Below are 21,810 nucleotides of genomic sequence, written 5' to 3'. Positions count from 1 at the left end.
TTTTCTTAATAGCGAATATTGTTTCAAAATTGAATTATAGTATAAGGAATCAATCACTATTGGTTACATTAAATTCGAAACGTTAGTTGAAGACTGATAAGAATTACAAAATCTGCAAATTTAAACTAATTGTATTTTTAAAGTATTAATAATCACTAACCGAGGTTTGTCACCTAGATTAACAGATTATTTTAATTTTCTGACAAGGAAATGTATATCAATTTTGTTAATAATTAACTTCAACATACTTCAATCATTCTACTATTTATTTAACATTTAGGTATTTATTTTACATTTACTATTTTATCTGTTGGATGTAAAGTTTAAAAAGATTGATTAGTTCTTTTTATATGAAACTTTCTTTGCATTACTCCATAAATAGTTTTCTAAAGTGATTATTTTGATTTGAATCTTATTTTGAAAAATCAGTGTCAAGCTAGGAAATTTGAATATTTTAAGCTTCTGATAAGGGCCTGCTTAGTTCTCTTACTTACCTTATATTTCATTATGCACTATATTGGAGCGTGGTCAATACGTAGTTCAGATTTTCATTGATTTTGATGCGGACTGTAGACCACGCACACTTAGAACCCTTATGAGAATTGATGTCACTTTTACTTCATTTATTTAAGACATGCAGATCTATTTTAATAAACAAATAAAACACTGAATTGTGATTAGCTGATATTCTAACCTGGTGTTAGAATTGATATTCTAACCTGGTGTTAGAATTGATATTCTAACCTGGTGTTAGAATTGGTATTCTAACCTGGTGTTAGAATTGGTATTCTAACCTTGGTATTCTGTTTCAGTGTCTCTTAGATGAAACTTTTTTTGAGTTTATAGAAATAACAATTTGATGTCGGCAACAGTGATATTGATATGAATCAGGCTTTGCCAGTTCTAATACATCATAATTTCCAAGTCAGTAGAGATTGGTATTTACCACCAATTTTAGGGATATGGTCAATGGGCTCGATGTTGTTTTTACCATAAATTCAATTTGATTGTCATTGCTCTCTCTCTCTCCCTCTCTCGAGTATGTCCACGAACCTTCTCTTTCCGTGTCGTTATTATGCTTCTTTTCTTCTTCTGATTTCAATTCTATTCCCTATTTTTCAGTCTTACGGGAAGACAGATATATTTCTTCGACTCAGCAATATCTAGATTTCACTATTTATTTCCTAGTTAAGGAATGTCTATATTTAAAAAATTGTGTGTGCCGATTCTCGTGAGCAAGAACTCATTTGTAAAATGAATAAATACCTACTAATCTGTGACTGATTTTTTAGCATGTTACCATATTATTAATTTTTCTAGCCTATTATACAAAATTGAAATTGTATATTGATATTTTACAAAATGTATTATTATTTTTTTTTTTTTTTACCTGAGCTATTCGCAGCACTTGAAATAAAGATATTATTAATATTATTAATAATAATTTTATGTTTTATTTCAGCTACTTCCTCAGGGTCTAGCAGAGACTGGGTGCGTGGTGTCGCTGGTATCAGCTACGCATTTACTTTCGAGCTACCCAGCGCCAATTGGGGATTTGATCTCCCGCCCGGTGAAATAGCGGGGGTTGTTGCAGAAACGTTTGAAGGCATGAAAGTCTTCGCAAATTTTGTAAAGTTGTCATCCAACACGAGAGGGACGTAACTGCTAAGAGTGTCATCGGACGAACAACATCAGGAGACAAGAACTGTCGAAAATTTACCTCCGTAAAAAGACACAAAAAATAGTAAGAAATATAATAATAATAAAGTGTTCGTTTTAAGACTTTTAATGAAATTGTTATTTTCAACATATAATTTATATTTCCACATAAAGAAATTGTGAACTAAAGTTTGCTTGATGTCGTATCTAGGACAAAAATTAGTGCTATGCGCTGTTCCGAATTTAGTCTTTTGAAAGGACCATAGCACCACATTACTCATCCTTATCACTTTTAACCCTTTTAATTTATAGGTACCAGAATAATATTAGGGATGCGCACGAGACAACATTTGAGGCTGTCTCGTCTCGAAAATGTGCTGTAAAAGTGATGTCTCGACTCGAAAAATGTGCTCTTTTCTATTGGAAGAGCTGTGTCTCGAAATTTGTCAGGAAAATTCTGTCTCGACTCGTCTCGTGCGCATCCCTAAATAATATGATACATGGGGTATTCAATTAATTCAATTAGCTGCCGTTCTCATTGTAACTAAGGTTATTTACATGTCATTATGTGTATGTATAAGTCTCAATGCCATAAGATGTATTGATCGGGAGAGAGAGGAACAAATTAATTTGTATATGAGTTATTCTTTAAAATGGCCTATGTGACAATCAATTTTATTTACTAGTGTATTGATTTCGTTGATGATCAAATATATCCAGCTCGTCGACGTATGACATAGGAGCAGTGTTGTATTTTGTGGGCTACTGGCGGTAGTCGTAGAACATTACAAAATAAAGTTATTGTAATATAAACTAATTTATATTGATAATTTTATACTTTAGTATCTTCTTTCAATGATACAAGTTTCTGAAAATCTTATGTATTTAGAAAGATCCACTAACTTTTTTGTACGCAGTCTGTCTCGGTAATTTAAGAGATCTTCGGTATGACAATGTAGCAGAAATCACTTTTCTAGTTAGAATAGTTAACATCGCAGTTTTCTTCGCTCCCCTCTCCACCCACAGCGTACGAATGTGCTGCCAGGTAATACCAGTTGCCCCTAGAGTAATCGTTTTCTTCAGCGTGAGCAAAGGCTAAAAGGAAGCTATACAAGTAATGACAACGCACTTTCCGGGTTGCTGTTCCGTAACGGTTTGCTTCAACGCAACGCAAATTTTGTGTTTTACAGCATTTTGCAATAGTTGATATGGCTGTTATAAACACTTATTTCATTTTTTGCGCGTCGTTGCGAAGGCTCTTACAGATTGAATCTCCTTCGTTGGCTATTTGCCTACTTCAGCATACCAGTGCCTCCTATGAACGCTAGGTTTGCTGCCTTCTCCTTGCCCTCTACGAGTTTACTGAGAATCCAAGAAGCAGATTATCCCAGCTCGCGCCGTGTGGACTTTGTGGTGGACAAACACCGTGCTCGTGGGTTTTCCCGGGTTCTTCCGTTTCTTCCCACTTTCTTCATTCCACCATTTCACTCATCTCTCATCATCACCGTCTCCTTTAGCCTAACCGGCATAACCGTGGGACGTAAAACTTAAAGATTTCATTCCATTTTCCAAGAACCAGATTTTTACGTCACGAAGTATCCAGTTGCATATGACTATCCTAAAGAAAACGAAACAGTCTATCATTCTATTTTTCACAACGAAAACTTTCAAATGTTAACAATGTTTTAAATGTCTTAGATTTGGAAATACTAGAAAATTTCCGGTTTAGGTTAGGAAAGTTAGGTTAGATGATAATTTTCCTGGAAATTACTTTGTATCTCTTAACCTGTATGTCCTATAACATTGGCTCTTATATAATTTGAAAATGCTTTATAACAAATATAATGATTTCACACACTATAGTGATAGAAAAAAGAATAATTACACATCCGTTATTTAGAATATACGCTAATTAAGTTATTTTCATTAATTGTAATTTTTTCTTCCCTGTTATGCTAATCGCATTGAAACTTCGATGATTTATTATCAATCCTATGGCTATTTGTATCACTCCAGCAATCGAGATAAGGTTGCCAAATCATGACAATGAATAATTTTCATAAAATCTCCTCGATCGGTACATTGTATACCATTGACACATATCGTTTGAGAAAGAGTTGGAATACAAAGACAACGAGGCATAAATTGTTACAATAATTGAAACTCTATACTTTTATTTACTTTTTTATCGTGATTTTAGATTATTTAACCATTTGTGCGTTGTTATGCAGTGGCGAAGCCTGGTTTATTCCAGAGAAGCACTCTGTTGCGAGATCAAGGATAAATTTTGAGATCAAATTAAGTAGAATTTTAGTTTCAAAGAACTTATTTTGATGATCGAAAGTAGACGCAAACATGCAGCGTAAACTACATAGTAAAGTGTGCACCTAAAAAATTTTTCTTGGAAGGGATTCAGTTTTTATTTGGGAGGGTCCAATATTGCAGGTCACTCATATTATATATGTAGTATTGGACCGGTGTAATTCTATACCTGAAAAGACAGTAAGTAATTCTTAAGTATTTCCTCTTATATTATCAGAAAAATGATAGAACTAGAATATTTTTATAAGAAAAGAAAGAGTACAGATGAAGTGTAAGATACAATCTTTAAGATACATATCACTATTTTATCTCTTGAACGAGTATAGTTTTATTAAGAAACTGTACAGGCATGTTGATTTACGAACTTATTAGTGGGATTCGGACCCAATGGACCCCGCGTAGGTGCGCCCCTGTACGTAGTTTTTCTTACAAAGTGTACTAGTAACATCGAAATTTATTTAGAAACAATCTGAATAATGTAGTTAAGTAAAATACAGTTGTGTACAGAAGGGGGTCTCGGAGTTTAAACCGCCCTCTTGAAGAAAAGTAAACCTTTACTATATTTACAAATATCAATCAAGCTTGTCCTAAAAGGATATGAGATTAAGTGACTGAACACCCCTATGATAAAATTCTACGTACACCACTGGTAAAATATACATAATTTAATGTTTGTGAAAAATGTAGAAAAAAGATGTGTATTTCCTATTGTGGTCGTTTGACCTTTTGTGGAAGCTTTGAGTAGTAGATTCAATAAAAATCAAGGTTTTAACTGCAGCCACACGTTGCATACCACGAAGAAGGACTGTCAAGAGAAATGGGAATGGATCCAACTTCCTCTTCTGCACAGGAGTCCTACTACGGTGAAAAATCCTGCGACAATGCCAATTAACCTAATGAGACTGGCTGACTTCCTAGCATATGAACTTCCGACACATACCGTCGACATATTTTGTGTGAACATATTGCAGCATAGATAGGTACAATTATTTGTAAACCATATTTTGTAATTTAACTATTTGTCACTTATCTGTATAAGGTTCAAATCCGAATAAACACAACTAGAACTTACTGTGTTTTAGTATTTTCATTTTTTATTCCTCTTTTTTTTCTTCTTCCACGTCATAGGGGCCAATATCCTTTTGATTTTGGCTGGGGTACCTTGACCCAACCTCCCTAAATTTTGAAAATTTCCACAACTAAAAATTTGGTGTAGTAGTATAGGATCAGGGTATCACTTTCGTATATGTGATCCATCTTGTTCTCTGCTATGTATAAAAAATTCTCAAAACATAAAATTCCGGATGTTTTATCTTCTTAGATGGTGGTTTATCATATTATGTGGTTAGGGATGAATACAAGGATCCATTTTCTTTCATATGGGTATGTTGATGCTCTCCTCTCAAATTTCGGGAGGGGTACACTGGCCCACTTCATAAATTTGGAATTGTTAAGAACTAAAACTTGATAAATGTTCTCTAAACCATATACTTCTGTAAATTTTGTTGGTATTTCTTCTTCCCTTTCATGGGTAAAAACTGTTTTAGAAATTACGTAATCACACGTTTTACCACGTAGTCAATAATTGACCTAATTTGATGAGACTTTGATACAACATATGAATATATGAGTAAATTTACGGATCCATTCTCTTGAATAGGATACAAGTGTAATAGTGGCTTCTTCTTTCTCACCTTAACCATAGATTGGTGGGCGACATAAGGTCTCTTATTCGTAAATGCATCTAGATATTCTATCCTTGGTCTTCCTCTTCCTGGTTTTCCTTCTGTCTTTCTATCAACAGGATGATCCAATCGGAGTGCCGGATAAGATGGCCAAGCATGTTTCTTCTTTTTCCTATTATCTTCATGATCTCTCATCCTTCATTAGATTCTTTTAATTCGTCTTCATTCAGTTTCTTTTCGGGCGCGCAGCATTCTGCGCCAACACCACATTTTAAATGCTTTCAGCTTGGATATTTCAGCTTACCTCAATGTCCACGTTGCCGATCCCAAAAGTCCACGTTGCTGATACCATACTCTTAATAAATCGTTTTCGACCTTCCAAATAGTGTACTCTCTCAAATTTCGGGAATACATAGGACAATACCTAAATTAGGAAATTGTTAAAAAATATAAATGAGTGATTGAATAAACTCTAGTACGTAAATACATAATGGCTTTGATTGATTCACCTCGTATGCTTCCATGGATAAAAAAATTGCCGAAAAGTATATGTAAGCTACACAGCACATTTGAAGGAAACTTTGAACTAACTTCCTGTATGAGGTTGGAAATTTGAATATTTGGCCCAAGGTTCACTAAGATGAGGCTTTATTGCAACATATCATTATATGGAGGAGTTTATTGATTTTTTGACTTCAATAGGATATGGGTAGCATAGTGCAACACTCTGAAATTTTGGGAAGTGTTTTCAATTTTTAAAAATTTCAAATAAAAAAATTGAAACAAAATTTTCAAGTAAATTTTTTTTAAAATTGAAATTTCAAACAATTTTTTTCAACTTTAAAAAATTCAAATTTTTATGGGTGCGACAATTGTTAAATGAAAATTCCAAACTAAAAATTTTAAATAAAATTTTCAACATAAATTTTTCAAGCAATTTTTTCAAACTAAAAAAATCGAACTACGTTTTTCGTGCAACGATTCTCTAAATGAAAAATTCAGTCAGGGCAAAAAATGAGTAGCTTATCGACTAAAGAATGAAGATTGCTATATTTGGTGGACAAGATCCATCAGGGACAAGTTCGTCTCGGCTCGTATGTGGTACTTTATTTCTCGGTAATTACTGATCAAGTTTGTACAAAATTTGATGGGGAAATAGCCTGTCATCTAAAGAATAGAGATCATTATTTTTGATGGCCAAGCTCTACCAGGGACAGGTTCGGCTCGACTTGTATGTGGTTTTTCATTTCTTGGTAACTACTTGCCGGATCTGAACCAAAGAGCCTATCGGTTGCAATGATGTAAACATATTTTGGGGGAAGATGGCTGAGATTCAGTTCAAATGTAGAAGAGACGATATAGATTATATATTCCAAAAAGCAAATTGTCCTGAAATGGATGGGACATTTAAAAAAGCACATTAACATTGATGTCAATGGAAAAGCAATGAAAAGCAAATAATTCCTCCACTTATCATTTAAAAAAAAAAGAGAGAGAGAGAGGGCTGAAAATCAGCTTAAATATAGAACAGACTATGTAGATTCTAGATAGGTCCTTTGGTGAGGAGATAGCCAATCGTAATAAAGAATAAAGATCGCTAAATTTGGTGGACTAGTTTAATCAGAGACAAGCTCTACTTTCCTCGGCTTGGGAACCAAGGGCGCCGATTTCTCTGTAAATTTGGGGGGCCCATTCAGATGCAGAAGGTATATATATATATATATATATATATATATATATATATATATTATATATATATATATATATATATATATATATATATATATATATATATATATATATATATATATATATATATATATATATATATATATATATGAAGATTTTAAGACAAAGTGCACTCAAATTATGCCAAATATTGTATATTCATAAATACAATAGGGAGGCCCACATGAGCTTTGGGGAGCCCCCCCCACGATTGGCGCCCTTGCCGGTAACTTCTCATTAAGTTCACCGTCTACTCCAACTACTTGTTATAGCTACAGAACCGAAAAAGAACTCTAGCAGATGATAAATAGAATAGTGATTCTGGGAAACATATGGAATGCGAATTAAAATTTAAAAAAAAAAGCCTAAATTCGCAAGGATATCCCGTGGAAACGTGCCCTTACAATTCAAGGAAGAACAAAGCAAACATCAAAAAAACAAAAAAAAAGGTTGATCACTTCAGATATCATCGGTCGGATAACATACTGGTGTATCTCAATTTCTTTAATTTTTAAGTATAGAGGAAAATCACTTTTCCCGTACGTTTGTCAAAGTATCATACAAATAACTTTCACAAAGAATAACTTCGTTGTTATTTGAAATCGAAATTCATCGTTTTGTCAGAAGATAAGGCTAACAGTAGCTGCATAAAAATAGGCGTCAGTCAATTTCAAAAAAAAAAAAAAAAAAAAGTGAGTTACGTCATTATGTCGTCAGCCTACCGACGTTTAGCAAGTCCTTTGACGAGAGACACTTATTCCACCAAAGAGATCTAAAGTAGTCAAAGAGACATTTTAAAAAACCCTCCTAACTCGCTCCTAATTGAAACTTTTTTTTAAGGTTGGTGTAAAGGGAAAAGTTTTGCCACTAGATGTCACTACACTCTTCGTATCTCTCTCATGTATTTTTTTTTTATCGTTGACGAAAATCACGATTTATCTTACGAATTTCAACCTAGAGATTTACAATTTTTAGATAATGAACTTCATAATGTATCAAAGGCAACAATCCGTACCGATTTTTTATTTAGAATTTTATTTCTTGTTGAAACAATTACATTGTTAAAGGTTTGGACATCCATTTCAACAATGAAGATAATTCTAAATAAAAAATCGGCACGATTTGTTGCCCTCAATAGGTTATGAAGTTCCTTCTCTAAAAATTTGGTCTCTAGATTGAAATTTGTAAGAGAACTCGTGAATTTTCGTCAACGGTAAAAAATACATGAGATACGAAGACTGTGGTGACATCTATCGGCAAAACTTGTCCCTTTAAACCAAGCTCATGTAAAGAGAAAATTCCCGTCCACTGGGTTGGACTCCGTGCAAATGCTTATCAGGAACCACATGCGCACAAAGAAATTTTTGCTGGGGCTATCAATGCTTTTTTTTTTATTTGGGAGGGGGTCCAATATTACAAGGAGCTACGTCTATGTACAGTTGAACGGCTATTATTCTGTACCCAAAAATACGATAAGTAATTGTAAAATATTCCCACCTATATTTTCAGAAAAATGATAGAACTATATTGTTTATATAAGAGAAGGAGTACAGATGAAGTATAAAATTTTCATGCTATACCAATGATTTGCATGTTCAACAAGTATAGTTTTATTGAGAAAATATACAAATATACGTTGAGTTAGTTTGGGGGTGTCTGGACCTGGTGGACCCCCGATGGGTGCACCTTTGTCTCTAGGGACCTTCGAGGGTAGTCGAGTATCAAATTATTGTATCCTCTATAATTTACGAAAACATTCAATTATATTTTTCTCCTCGAGTGCAACTCAGTTTCAAAGATCACTATACGGAATTTGCTCTTTCGCTGAGCGATAAGATATACATAACTAACATTCATTCAGTCATGCTTAGCTTGCATTCTTACATTTTTTTGCTACTACATTCTGACGGTGTGTTTCATAGAAGGATGTTTGCCTCTTGTTACGTAAGAAGTAACAAAATCTTGAAAGGAAAATTACAGCAACTGAATGAAGCGAAAATAAACAACTATCCTTGAGTTAAGCAGGTCTTTGTTTTCTGTCATATTCGAATGTGATTATAATAGCCATGAAATGTTTTATTTCGGAATAAGAAAGAAAGATAACATTGTTATATACAGAGATTTTGCACTTAAACGAAAACAAAGCTATTGAAGCCCTTCTGTATCACGTATTACCCCGAGAAAAGTGTTATAGGCCTATCCGACGTAGTGACCATTTAATCGGGACGTTCAGGCAAGGGCGTCAATTTCTCTGTAAATTTGGGGGGGGGGGGGCATTCAGATGCATAAGGTATATATAGGCCTATGAGGATTTTAAGACAAATTGCACTCAAATTATGCCAAATATTGTATATTCATAAATACAATAGGGGAGCCCACATGAGCTTTGGGGGGGCCGGGCCCCCCAGGATCGGCGCCCTTCAGGATCAAATCTCTCTCAACTGGCTATCGTAGTAGGGATTTTTGGATCAAGAGATCCAATATATTTCAATCAAAAATTTTCTTGTACGTCTTATATCTGGAGAACTACATACAGTGTAGCCAAACTCAAAATATCACTTGACTCAGTATGATGTGGTTATTCCGTAGAAAATACCAAAACTCGATTTAAGGGTCGTTCAAAAAATTTGTTGCTCTTGATCCAAAAACTAACTATTGGCCAAGATCAAAATTTTTCAATGCATTTTTTTTAATCATTCCTAAAATTTTTGTTACAAAGGTTTCCCTTAATTCAGCCAAGTAAATACATGAATAGTAGCTGTTATGTGTGGATCTTGGATGAGTTTGTTCCAAATAATAATAATAATAATAATAATAATAATAATAATAATAATAATAATAATAATAATAATAATAATAATAATAATAATAATAATAATAACTAACTAACTAACTATGGCCTATGGAACCCGGAGGTTCAATGCCGCGTTCACAAAAGCTCTCCACTGACTTCTATCCTTAGCTAATTGGATCCAGTTTCTACTTTGTATTCCTATCTTGAAAGCGTTTCTACTTTCTTCCATTCTAGCTACATGACCTGCCCACCTAAGCCTCCTAGACTTGACGACCCTAGCAATGTTGGGTAAACCGTATAAACTATGTAGTTCCTCGTTATGAAGCTTCCGCCATTCCCCATTCTCGTTCCTCTTGGGTCCGAATATTCTTCTCAGGATCCTGTTCTCAAATACTTTCAGTCTATGTTCTTCCCTCAGAGTAAGCGACCATGTTTCGCAACCATACAAAACAACAGGCATGATTATCGTTTTATATATTTTAAGCTTCAAATTCCTCGACAGAATTCGCGACGACAAGAGATTTTGAACCGAATAGTAACACGAATTCCCTGCTTAATAATAATAATAATAATTAATAATAATAAAATCTTTAGCTTTAAGTTAAAGATAACAGTGAAGAACCGTTTAATTTGGAAGATGATGAAGAAAACGGAGTATATTGCGAAGTTTTTTTTTTTTTTTTTTTTTTTTTTTTTTTTTTTTTTTGAGTTAGGGTCTACATTAGTTGCTCATTAATCTAAAAAGGTTAGGCGAACTTGAATAATTTTCTCTTCGTACAACGACCCGTTAATTTTTTTTTTTTAACTTTACACAATATTTGTGTAGATGTGTGTGTGTGTTTCTGTGTTTAAATAACTCTTTGTATGTTAATTAAGCTAATACGAGTTCCTGCTACGTGCTAATGATAATAAGTCAACTGACTAGTAACGTATTTTTACTGGCGAAGGAGCTATGATGATAAGTTGCTTATACTTTACACGTAAAAGAGATACTAGTCAATTTACACAAATCTTTCGAGAGGAAGAAACTGATTAGTTTTTTAACTGACTTTATAAAAAAAAGAAGTTTTCGATTCGACCCGTTTATATATACAGGGTGTTTCAAAACAACACCGACATTTAGAAGGTGATTCCTGATACCAAGGTAAGACAAAAAGTATAGAACAACTTGGATGCACAAATTCTTTCTTTCGGAGTTGTAGGCTGTCGAAAACATGAAAAAATGAACTTTTAAAGTCCATAGCTCCAAAATTGTGAGATCTATCTTAGTCGGGTATGAAAAAATGAAGTTTAAAGGTCCATAGGTAAAAAAAATAAGATCTACCTTAGTTGGGTCAAGACTTCATTTAGGAACTAGTATATGCGCTATCCAAAAATTCAGAATCGTAAGGTACTCAGGCAACAATTTTTATAGAGGGATTTTGGCTACGGGAATTTAATTGAAAGTACTCACCAACTACCTCTATAAAAAATTGTTGCGGAAGTACCGTAGGATTCTGAAACTTGGATATTTGGATGGGACACATACTAGTTTCTAAACAAAGTCTTGAACCGACTACGATAGGTACCATAGTTTTGGAGCTATGGACCTTTAAGTTCATTTTTTCCATGTTTTAGGCAGCCCATAACTCCGAAAGGAAGCATTTGTGCACCCAGGTTGGTCTATACTTTTTGTCTTATCTTGATGTCAGGAATCACCTCCCAAACGTTGTCGTTGATGTTTTGAAACACTCTGTATATATCAACTTTTGGTTGGTGGGTCTGTGCACAAAAATGCAGAGGATAGATTATTGCAAAACTAAAAATTTGTGTCACTGACGTCATACCACAAAATAAGTATATTATATTGAATATCACAAACATCAACGAGTAATTTGCGTTTCGTTGAAGCAAAACGTATACAGAATGTAACAGTGTTTAATATACTGTATGTTCAGTGCACGGTGAGCATAACTTTTACTTGCAAAAACGGGACGCATACAAATCATTGACGGGAGGGGGTCGTAAATATCTGACTTCCAGATTGTGCTTTGGTACTGAGCAGTGTTTTCAATTTACAAAATACGCAAGTAAGAGTGACAACACAGCGTTTCTAACTTAAGTACTACCCAACAATACTTTTAACTAATTGAACACTCAGAATTCCCTCTTGAATCACAGAACACTCAATTTGAACATTCAGAAGTTTCAGACACGGCTGAACCTTCCCAATGAGTGCTGGAACGGAAGAGTGTAGAATTTGCATTGACCATTTACATTTTGAATAATAATTACGGGACACCTAGGTCATTTTTGTTTAAAAACGGGACGTCTGGTCACCTTGGTTCAGTGCTCGAAAGGGACTTTGAATAAAGTAATAAAGTTTATTGAAAATGATTAACAAGTTTAGAGTTTATAGGATATTTGTGTGGTTTCTAATTGCATACGCTAATCCAGTGGTGCCCACCACCCTCATGTCCATGACGCACCCCCCTCAATTGTCTATCCGTAAGTGTTCTTCCATGAAAAAAAAAATCTTTTCGATTAATTTTTACACACCCTCAAACATATTTATATAGATTTTTACCCCCCCCAAATATTTCAGTGACGCAGTTTGCGTCATAGCCCCCCCTTGTGGGCACCCCTGGCTAATCAATGAAAAGAGCGAAATTTAAAGCTTTTCCTAATTGCATAAGATGCCGATATTATCAAAAAATTCAGTTTTCCGGTGCTTGATCCAGTCTTCCCGATACCAAGGAGGGGTTAATCTCTAGAGGGGTATTGATTGAAAAAAAATGAAATCTTTGAGTTTTACGTCCCACGGTTATGCCGGTTAGGCTAAAGGAGACGGTGATGATGAGAGATGAGGGAAATGGTGGAATGAAGAAAGTGGGAGGAAACGGGAGAACCCCGAGAAAACCCACGAGCACGGTGTTTGTCCACCACAAAGTTCACTTGGCGGGGGCTGGGATCGAACCCGGGACCCCAAGCACCAGAGGTGAACGCTCTACCACTGAGCCACCGCGCCCCCAGGTATTGATTGAAGTTAGATATATTAATATAATATGTGACCCAAATACCAGCATTGAAGAAATATGTTACCAAACTGTGTTAAGTTTTCCGCATTACCTATAGGCCTACATAACAACGCATTGATCAACAGAATAAAATTGTACTTTTATCGGTTGAAAAAAAAAACATGAAACTACACATGTTAGAGATATTTAAAAATAGTTAGTGATAACTTAAATTGATCTTTGTACTTAATAGATCAATTTCTGCAATCTTTATTGTTGAACAGGATATTATACTGCTTATAACAAACAAAATATGTTTTGTTTTTCAACAGTTTAAGGTATTGACAGTTATGTTAGGTTAAAGGGAAAACCCAACCGTATATAGTAAATGTTAAGATATAATTCGGACTCGAGCTCTTAATTTTAGGAAATTTAATCCAATAAATATGAAAATAATCAATAATATATTCTCCTGCCCCTGTCTTCCAACTTTTTAAGTAACATTTGATACTGTAGCCGTTCATGCTCACATGTCTTGGATTCCGAAATCTCTGTTTTTACAGGATACTAACCACTACTGGTAGGCAGTATTCGAAGTGGAAAACCAAGCAGAGGCGGTGTGTTTTAATACGATTTTGACTCGTCATACCGGCTATCTAAATGGTGAAATATAGTGAGGGTATGTTGTCTAAAAGATCGCGTTTCTATTTACATAATGACTGAAAATCATTGGAGAGCTTCTCCTTAATTCCGGGAAGAGGGGACATGGAGAGACTTGGATCCCCCGCAAATAATTTTCTGAGAAAAATATCCCCTTATATTGTATTATAGAGAATTGTACACGAAAATGTTCAAAAACCGAGTTTTTAAATTAACAATTTCCTGATGGAAAACTCCCGCCCCTCCCCCTCAACTGAGGAGTATTCCAATCTCCAGAAGATCCATCCCCAACAGAAAACAACCCCTAAATCCGTCCATGCTCAAAAGAACACGACATTTATATGCACACATATACGAAAAAGACAATTCAACATGGCACATCAAAATATAAACTAGATGAACTTGTTTGAAGACATTTTAGAAACAAAAAGTAGAAAAAAGATAACAAAAATGTCGGTGTTGTCAATTTAGAAATTATTTCTATATAAGAAATAAAATCTTGGAAAAGTATTCGCCATTACTGTGGATACAAATGGATTTATTAAAGGTATTATTCTCCAGTGACGGTATGTATTGATCATTGAAAAACAAGAGATGATATGTCTTCATCACTGAGAAAGCAGAGGCGGTTGTTTCCTGTTTCGCAGAATGTATTATCAGTGTGCAATGTTGTCAAGTTTGTACATTCCTGTTTCGCAGAATCGTCGAAACAGGAACAGTATAGCACACATCACATACCGTCTCACTTCGACCACTCTACCGGTGACACTCTATGTAACACTACCGGTGACAAGTATTGGTATGGGATAGAGATCAAGCCTCCATGCTAAATATTAACTGTACTATTGACCAATTGACGAAAACAAATGTGGTTCTTCGTTAAATCTGGGACTGAGCTATGAGGCCTGATTCTGGGAAATCAAAAGCCCCACCGCCTGGAGTATTTACATTAAAATTCTCATTGATGTCTTGTTAGATGATAACTAGGGCCCGGAAGTTGAGGGAAAATCCTCTTTTTTACGAGTACCTGAAGACGGCTTAACATAATATATGTTCATTTTGGGTCATTGTAGGCAAGAAAATGGTGGATTTTATTTGTCCTTTCTTGCCTTTTTCGGTGTGTTTTTTTATTGGTCTTTTTTTAAAGCTTTTCATTGGTCTTAACGTCTTTTCTTGCACTTCATCTTTCGACAATAAATTTACTGGCCATTAACTCGAATCACCACCACTCGAATTTCGAGCCCTAGTGATAACTGACAAACTTGAATACCCCCTCAAAAGTTATACACAAATCATCGTCACTGTGCTAAGTATAAGATTGATGACCTGACTATAAAAAATTGAAAAATTGAATTCCAGGAACAAAAGAAGTTATTTCTTGGATCCTTCTGCATGGGCGTCGCCAGAAACTTTCGCAGGGGGGTCAAAACAAACGCTAATAACACACACACACACACACACACACACACATATATATATATATATATATATATATATATATATATATATATATATATATATATATATTAAACAAAATCACAATATTATAATTAGAAAGTCATGCAAGTACATATACTATGTTGACTTTAGAAGAACTTTCCAAAGACAGAATCATATGTTCCCTTCTTAATACTTCATAATAATTCCTGTTTTTAACATCTCAAACGTTGAAAGAATCAAGGAGAGAGAGAGAGAGAAAGAATGCATGTTCGTCACTATGTTGCTACCGTACGTGCCTTTGGTGTGGGAGATTCGAGTTAGATTCCCGGTAGAAGTTGAGCTCATGAAGTTTGCATTCCATATGAAGCTTTAGGTCCACATCTCACGCTCGGGGCTGTAAGGGACACTAAACTTAGAATAAACCAACCCAAAAAGAGAAAACTTTATAACAGTACTGTGTTTCTTGATGTTTATTTATCAGTCCTTTGCGAAGTAATGCAACAACGAGACTGCTGTCGGGATCTCGATAAATACAAGTAAAATATTTTTTGTGCATGAAAATCAGAACTTAAACGTTTCACATAAATAGAAATTTAAAAAAATAACACATGCAAAAAATTATTTACGAAAATATTACGGTTTTACTTACCAAACAGGAAAAGGTCAGATTTTATAAGATAAAGTCGTCATCTTCGTGTTTGTAAATAACTAAGCCACCAGGTAGAAATAATTCCTTGTCTTGTTTCATAAAGTTCACACAAAATGCACAAAATCTTTCTTTCTTCCGTAACCACTTTACAAAACGCAGAACAATCAAATTATATTTATATAAAAAAAAGCGAACACACAATATAAAGGAAAGTGCATATAAAAAATCTCTATATATAGATAAGCATTATTACGTGTCATATAGGTCTACTTCTTGAACAAGAATTGCATACGCCTTGGTTCTTTCCCAAAAGCATCCAACACGTCTGATATGAATTGTGTTTTATTTTTATTTATAAGTTCCCGATGGAGAATCAACATACACAATCCTGTCAATCTTTCTTCAGAGATAGTTGACCTTAACCACGTTTTCACACGTCTTAGGGTGCTAAAACTTTTCTCAACACTACATGTTGTAACGGGGAGAGTAACTATTACTTGTATTTCTTGCTTTATTGACGGATAAAATGTGGCGTGATCCATCAAACCAAAAAGAGAGAGTTTCTCTAAACTGTCTGCATCTAGATTTCTGTGTTTCCATAAATCGTACCAGCATTCAGCTTGAGGAAGAAAATTGTCAAATTCATAAATTTCATTTATTTCATCCATCATCTTCATGAATTGTAGTTTAGATGTGTTTTTTTTTTTTTTTTTTTTTTTATTTCACGGGGATGCAGTGTGAAGACGTTGATGCTAGTGGTCTACCTTGCCACGCTTAGTTGCATGCATGGAGAGCATGTCCGCGACCGTTCGGTCTATTTAATGGACGGGTTCCGCCAAACAAGGCACCCCGCCCGTAGTTCCTCAATACGCTATTGATTTCACATGCACAATGTGCACCGTCAGAATTTGCCCCTTAATTCTGACTCGCCTAAGCGATGTAACCCCCATTCACTGAGGGAGTGGGATACGTCCACTGCGCGGCCAGACCGAAGCCCTGAGTGCCTACCAGTATACCTACTGGTTGAGGCAGACTGCTAGCGGGTCAGTCCTACAATGCTCTGCAGGCATGGCGCCCGAGTGTTATAAGGCAAGCTCACCTCCCGCCCGTGTTCACCGTTACCCAGATTCCTGGGATTGGCTCCCACAAGCTACCGAATCCCCCGGTATGACCACAGCCCGGCAGAGTCCAACCCAAATCCGGGGCCCCAGGCAATGCCCGAGGGGGCTTGTTCAATCCCGGCCCTGCCTATCTCTATCGTTCAACTGGCAACCGCCTTGTCGTGTAGAGGTACTACGCACACGTCGAGATACTCCCGTATCTCATCCCGGACCCAATGGTACGTGTTAAGTTACCATTTGAGTTTGGTGCCGGTCCATATCCCACAGAGTTTATTCCCTTTAGCAGGTTCAGAACCGTTACCCAGATTCCTGGGATTGGCCCCTCCCCCACCTACGTTTGGTCCCCTTGCAGGCAGGAATCAAACACCCTCCCCCCCGGTAGGGTCGTCCAAACAATACGGAACTTCCTCTAGTTACGGTAGAGGTACACCGTACATTACCAGAGCCAATGACTGATGTAGACCGTTTGCTCAAGGCAGACATTGTCATTTGGGACTCGTGTCTCCCGAGGGAGCCGTGTCTTCCCTGTAGGCCCGTCCAAACAATACGGGGCTACCTATCTTTAACGTGTTTAGGTACCACGTACACGTTGTAGCTAAGTTACTTGTCCGAAACCCAATGGTACGTGTAGACCACCATTAGAAGGGACACCCACACCCTTCCTCGGTAGGGCCGTTCAAACAATACGGAACTACCTCTTATTACGGTAGAGGTACACCGTACATTACTAGACCCAATGGCTGATGTAGACTGTCTACCTTTAAAGACAATGGCCATTTGGGAGCGGCGGCTCCCCTGGTAGGGTCGTGGCTCCTGCACCCAGCTTACACTACTGAGACGGAGTGACCCACTTCCTCAGCGCTCCTGAGGTACGAGTATGCGTTAGGATACTAGGTATCCCATCCCGGACCCAAGAGAACACATTACACTCTCTTTGAGGGCACATCTTCCTCCCGGTAGGGCGCTGGACCCGCCCACACCCTTGGGCACACCAGCTACCCACTCTTTTTTAGCGTGTTGGGGTACCACGCAGCCTTATCTTCCGGACCCAAGGACACGGCTTAGTTGCCCATTTCGGGGGATACCCGAAGGCTCACCCCCGCCGGTAGGTACGGCAGTCGAAACTACCTACCCCACTGAGGACGTGATGGGGTCACACGCACTCTCCCAGATCCAATGGCACGAGTTAGTCGCCCATTTCAGAGGATGCCCCCCTCAGGCTCACCTCTGCCGGTAGGTTGTTGAAACTGCAATGCACTCGCTGCCATATGGCAGTTAAAGTACCGGCAACGAGCATGGTACCAGTGTCGCCCTATCTCCCCCGTGCAACCCCCGCTCCTGGAAAAGGATGCGAGAACGGTTAAGGAACACGGGGGTAAAGTGAAAAGCCTGGACTATGTTCTTCCGAAAATCTATTATTTACCGACTGTAACAAAGAATCTACGTACGGTATAAATATGATTTGCCGATAATATTCTTTTGCATTTCTGTATGGAGGATTAGCACGATGAACTTGTTGAGATGCAAGTCTGGGAACTGACGGCTCAATATTCAGTTCATCAGCAACACGAATACACTTTTCGAAGATCGAATGAAATGTCTCTCTGTTCTTTGAACATACAAATCAACTCCGAAATGTGTGATTTTGCCGCCATAAAGTTCAACTGAACTCCTTGCAAAATTTGTGCTACTGGCTCAAGGTACGAGGAATATTGACTGATAACTGACAAAGAAACAATAAAGGTTCTTGTTGTTCCTGCACAAAAAAGACGATAAGCATTGCTTCTAGTATCAGAAACTGTAGAATTTATTGACAGTTCTTCTAACGCACACACTATTTCTATGAAATGTCCAGTTTTCTGAAGCTGCTGTATTTGGAAGTCCAGTGGGTTTCAGAAAGAAGTGGGATATTTGGAATATTTTTTTCTTCTTAATGGGCTCTCGCAAAAGAAAATTGTGATTTCTTTGATAGTATCCACTGTGTTTCGTATGTAAGAAACGGAACATAGCTTATTAACGACAAAATTGAGCTTGTGTGATGCACAATGGTAAAAAAAAACGCTTTTGGGAATTGTCGTCTGATAATGCTTTGTACACCGTTACTACATCCAGCTATGGTGGAACAACCATTGAAACCCTGCCCTACAAGTTCACACTGAGATAATCCACGTTCTTCCAATGCTTTTAGAATTATTCTAGCAATATATGCGGCGTTTAACTCTCCTAATGAAATGAAACCTACGAAATCTTCTCGCATCTGATTTTCAACAGTATCTTAAAACCGAATACCTAGAGACAATTGTTTTGCACTCCCAATATCAGCTGTCTCATATGCAAGCACACTATAATAGTGGGAAGAAACAATTTTAGGCTTTATATACTGTTCATATAAAGTGTTGCCTGCAACTGATATCAATCCATTTTGAGTCTGCACAGATAAGTATTTTGCACTTTGAGCAGCAGTTTCAAAGTGTTGCTTTAATGTTATATCTCCTGAATCTACTTTAAATTGGAGAAGATCGTAGAAATTGCCAGATTTAGCATTCTTTCCTCGTAAAGACAAATCATGTGTCGCACAAAAGACAATTGTCTCAATGATTGATGACAGTTTTTTTCGGTTTTCCTCAACTTGCTTCCGAGCCGCTTCATCAATTTTCAAATCAACGGACAAACTTTTCGTAGATATAACATTCGAAAATAACTGAGCACGTTCTGTGGACGTCCGATACCATTCAGATTGTTCGTGTTGTCGAGCAGATCCAAAAAAATCATTGTATTTCTAAACGGTGTTAGTATAAAAGACCTTTGCAATCCTCTTTTTACCGGAGATTGAAAAAGAACACACTGCTTGCATAATCCTCCTCGCAACTTTCTAGAATATGCTAGCCACGGAAATTCAACAAACCACTTATACAAAATGGGGCGTTTTCCTGGCATAACATCTTGTTTAAAATCACATCTTGTTTTGGTCGGGTGCCACGGTGACATCAATATTTCATATCGACCAGTGCCCGACAAACCTGACTGCAAATTTAAGTCAATGTCTTTTGGGTCACAGGACGTCTCCTCGCCTAATAAAGTTGCACAAGGGGACATTTGGGGAGAAGGTACGCTAACGATATTGCCCTCCGGTAACTCTTTTTCTTCGCTCAGATTTTCAACACACAGAATATCACGTTTGGCGTTTTCCAATTTTGAGGACACTTGCTGTTTTAGAAAAAACATCGAGTTTCATTTGCTTATGCTTATGCATGATTAATTTTTAAAAACCAATTCTTTCTAATTCACTCACCTACACATGAGATATTAAATAAATTATAAACTAAGGGGAAAACACCAACTAAATTCTGAAAGAGACCAGAGATCGAAAACCACACACATTTATCACTTTCCGACACTCAAAACTGCAAATGGAGCAGCAGGGACAATGATTCTAATGCTGTCAAACATTGTCTTCCTTGTTTTTAGTAGCGTTCTGAGCAGAAAGAAATTGAGCTGTTTTTATTTTATTTTTTTTTTTCCTATGAGACCCCGCGGTTTAAAAGTACAATGTTATTTTTAGCGGGCAGGATGGAGATTGACCCTTTTCAAGAAGAGAAAGGTTTAGTTTTGCATAGTTGGTTGTGCGCAGTTATTGGAAATCTGTGTTTCTGGTGTGTCGTATAGGCGGTTTTCGTTTTCAAAACTTCAAAGTCGCTTACTCTGAGGGAAGCACATAGACTGAAAGTACTTGAGAACAAGGTCCTGAAACGAATATTCGGTCCCAAGAGGAAGGGGAATGGGGAATGGCGGGAACTTCATAACGAGGAACTACATAATTTATACCGTTTACCAAACATTGTTAGGGCCATTAAGTCTAGGAGGCTTAGGTGGGCAGGTCATGTAGCCAGGATGGGAGGAAATAGGAACATTTTTAAAGTCTTAACTGGAAGGTTAATCGGAAAATGATTATTAGGAAGACTTAGGCACAAATGGAAGGACAAAATGAATATGAATCTCGTAGAAATAGAAATACAAAGTAGAAACTGGATCCAGTTGGCTAAGGATAGAAGTCAGTGGAGAGCTTTTGTGAACACTGCATTGAACTTCCGGGTTCCATAGACCATAGAGTTTTTTACGCGTGTCAAGTTAGACCAACCACCAACACCAAAACGACCGAAACATATCTCAGAATTATGGGCTATTTATGGGCTAATTAGTTGCTCTAATCCCAATTTTTGGGCTCCTACTGTTTAGCGGGAAATCGGATTCAAAGTGGGCGAGTCCAGCTTGATATCAAGCTAGAACCCCCCATATGGTTAGAATGGTCCGATCGAAAAAATTCAAACGCCAGAATTATGGGCTATTTATGGGCTAATTAGTTGCTCTAATCCCAATTTTTGGGCTCCTACTGTTTAGCGGGAAATTGGATTCGAAGTGGGCGAGTCCAGCTTGATATCAAGCTAGAACCCCCCATATGGTTAGAATGGTCCGATCGAAAAAATTCAAACGCCAGAATTATGGGCTATTTATGGGCTAATTAGTTGCTCTAATCCCAATTTTTGGGCTCCTACTGTTTAGCGGGAAATCGGATTCAAAGTGGGCGAGTCCAGCTTGATATCAAGCTAGAACCCCCCATATGGTTAGAATGGTCCGATCGAAAAAATTCAAACGCCAGAATTATGGGCTATTTATGGGCTAATTAGTTGCTCTAATCCCAATTTTTGGGCTCCTACTGTTTAGCGGGAAATCGGATTCAAAGTGGGCAAGTCCAGCT

General features: G+C 36.8%; 1 protein-coding gene across 2 annotated transcripts in view; it reads left to right on the top strand.

Moving 5' to 3' along the window:
* Window positions 1-5,050, top strand: part of LOC145689855 (carboxypeptidase B-like) — a 107,069-nt gene extending 102,019 nt beyond the window's left edge. For both annotated transcript variants that reach the window (XM_081764119.1, XM_081764120.1), the window contains one exon: window positions 1,463-5,050. In XM_081764119.1, coding sequence (XP_081620245.1) covers window positions 1,463-1,662 — 200 coding nt within the window. In that variant the 3' untranslated portion in view covers window positions 1,663-5,050. The remainder of the gene's footprint in view (window positions 1-1,462) is intronic.
* The last annotated feature ends 16,760 nt before the right edge of the window (window positions 5,051-21,810 follow it).

The sequence above is a fragment of the Thermobia domestica genome, chromosome 7 (assembly GCF_964235325.1).
Source record: "Thermobia domestica chromosome 7, izTheDome1.hap1.1, whole genome shotgun sequence".
Taxonomy (NCBI): domain Eukaryota; kingdom Metazoa; phylum Arthropoda; class Insecta; order Zygentoma; family Lepismatidae; genus Thermobia; species Thermobia domestica.
This window is presented reverse-complemented; position numbering and strand designations above follow the sequence as displayed.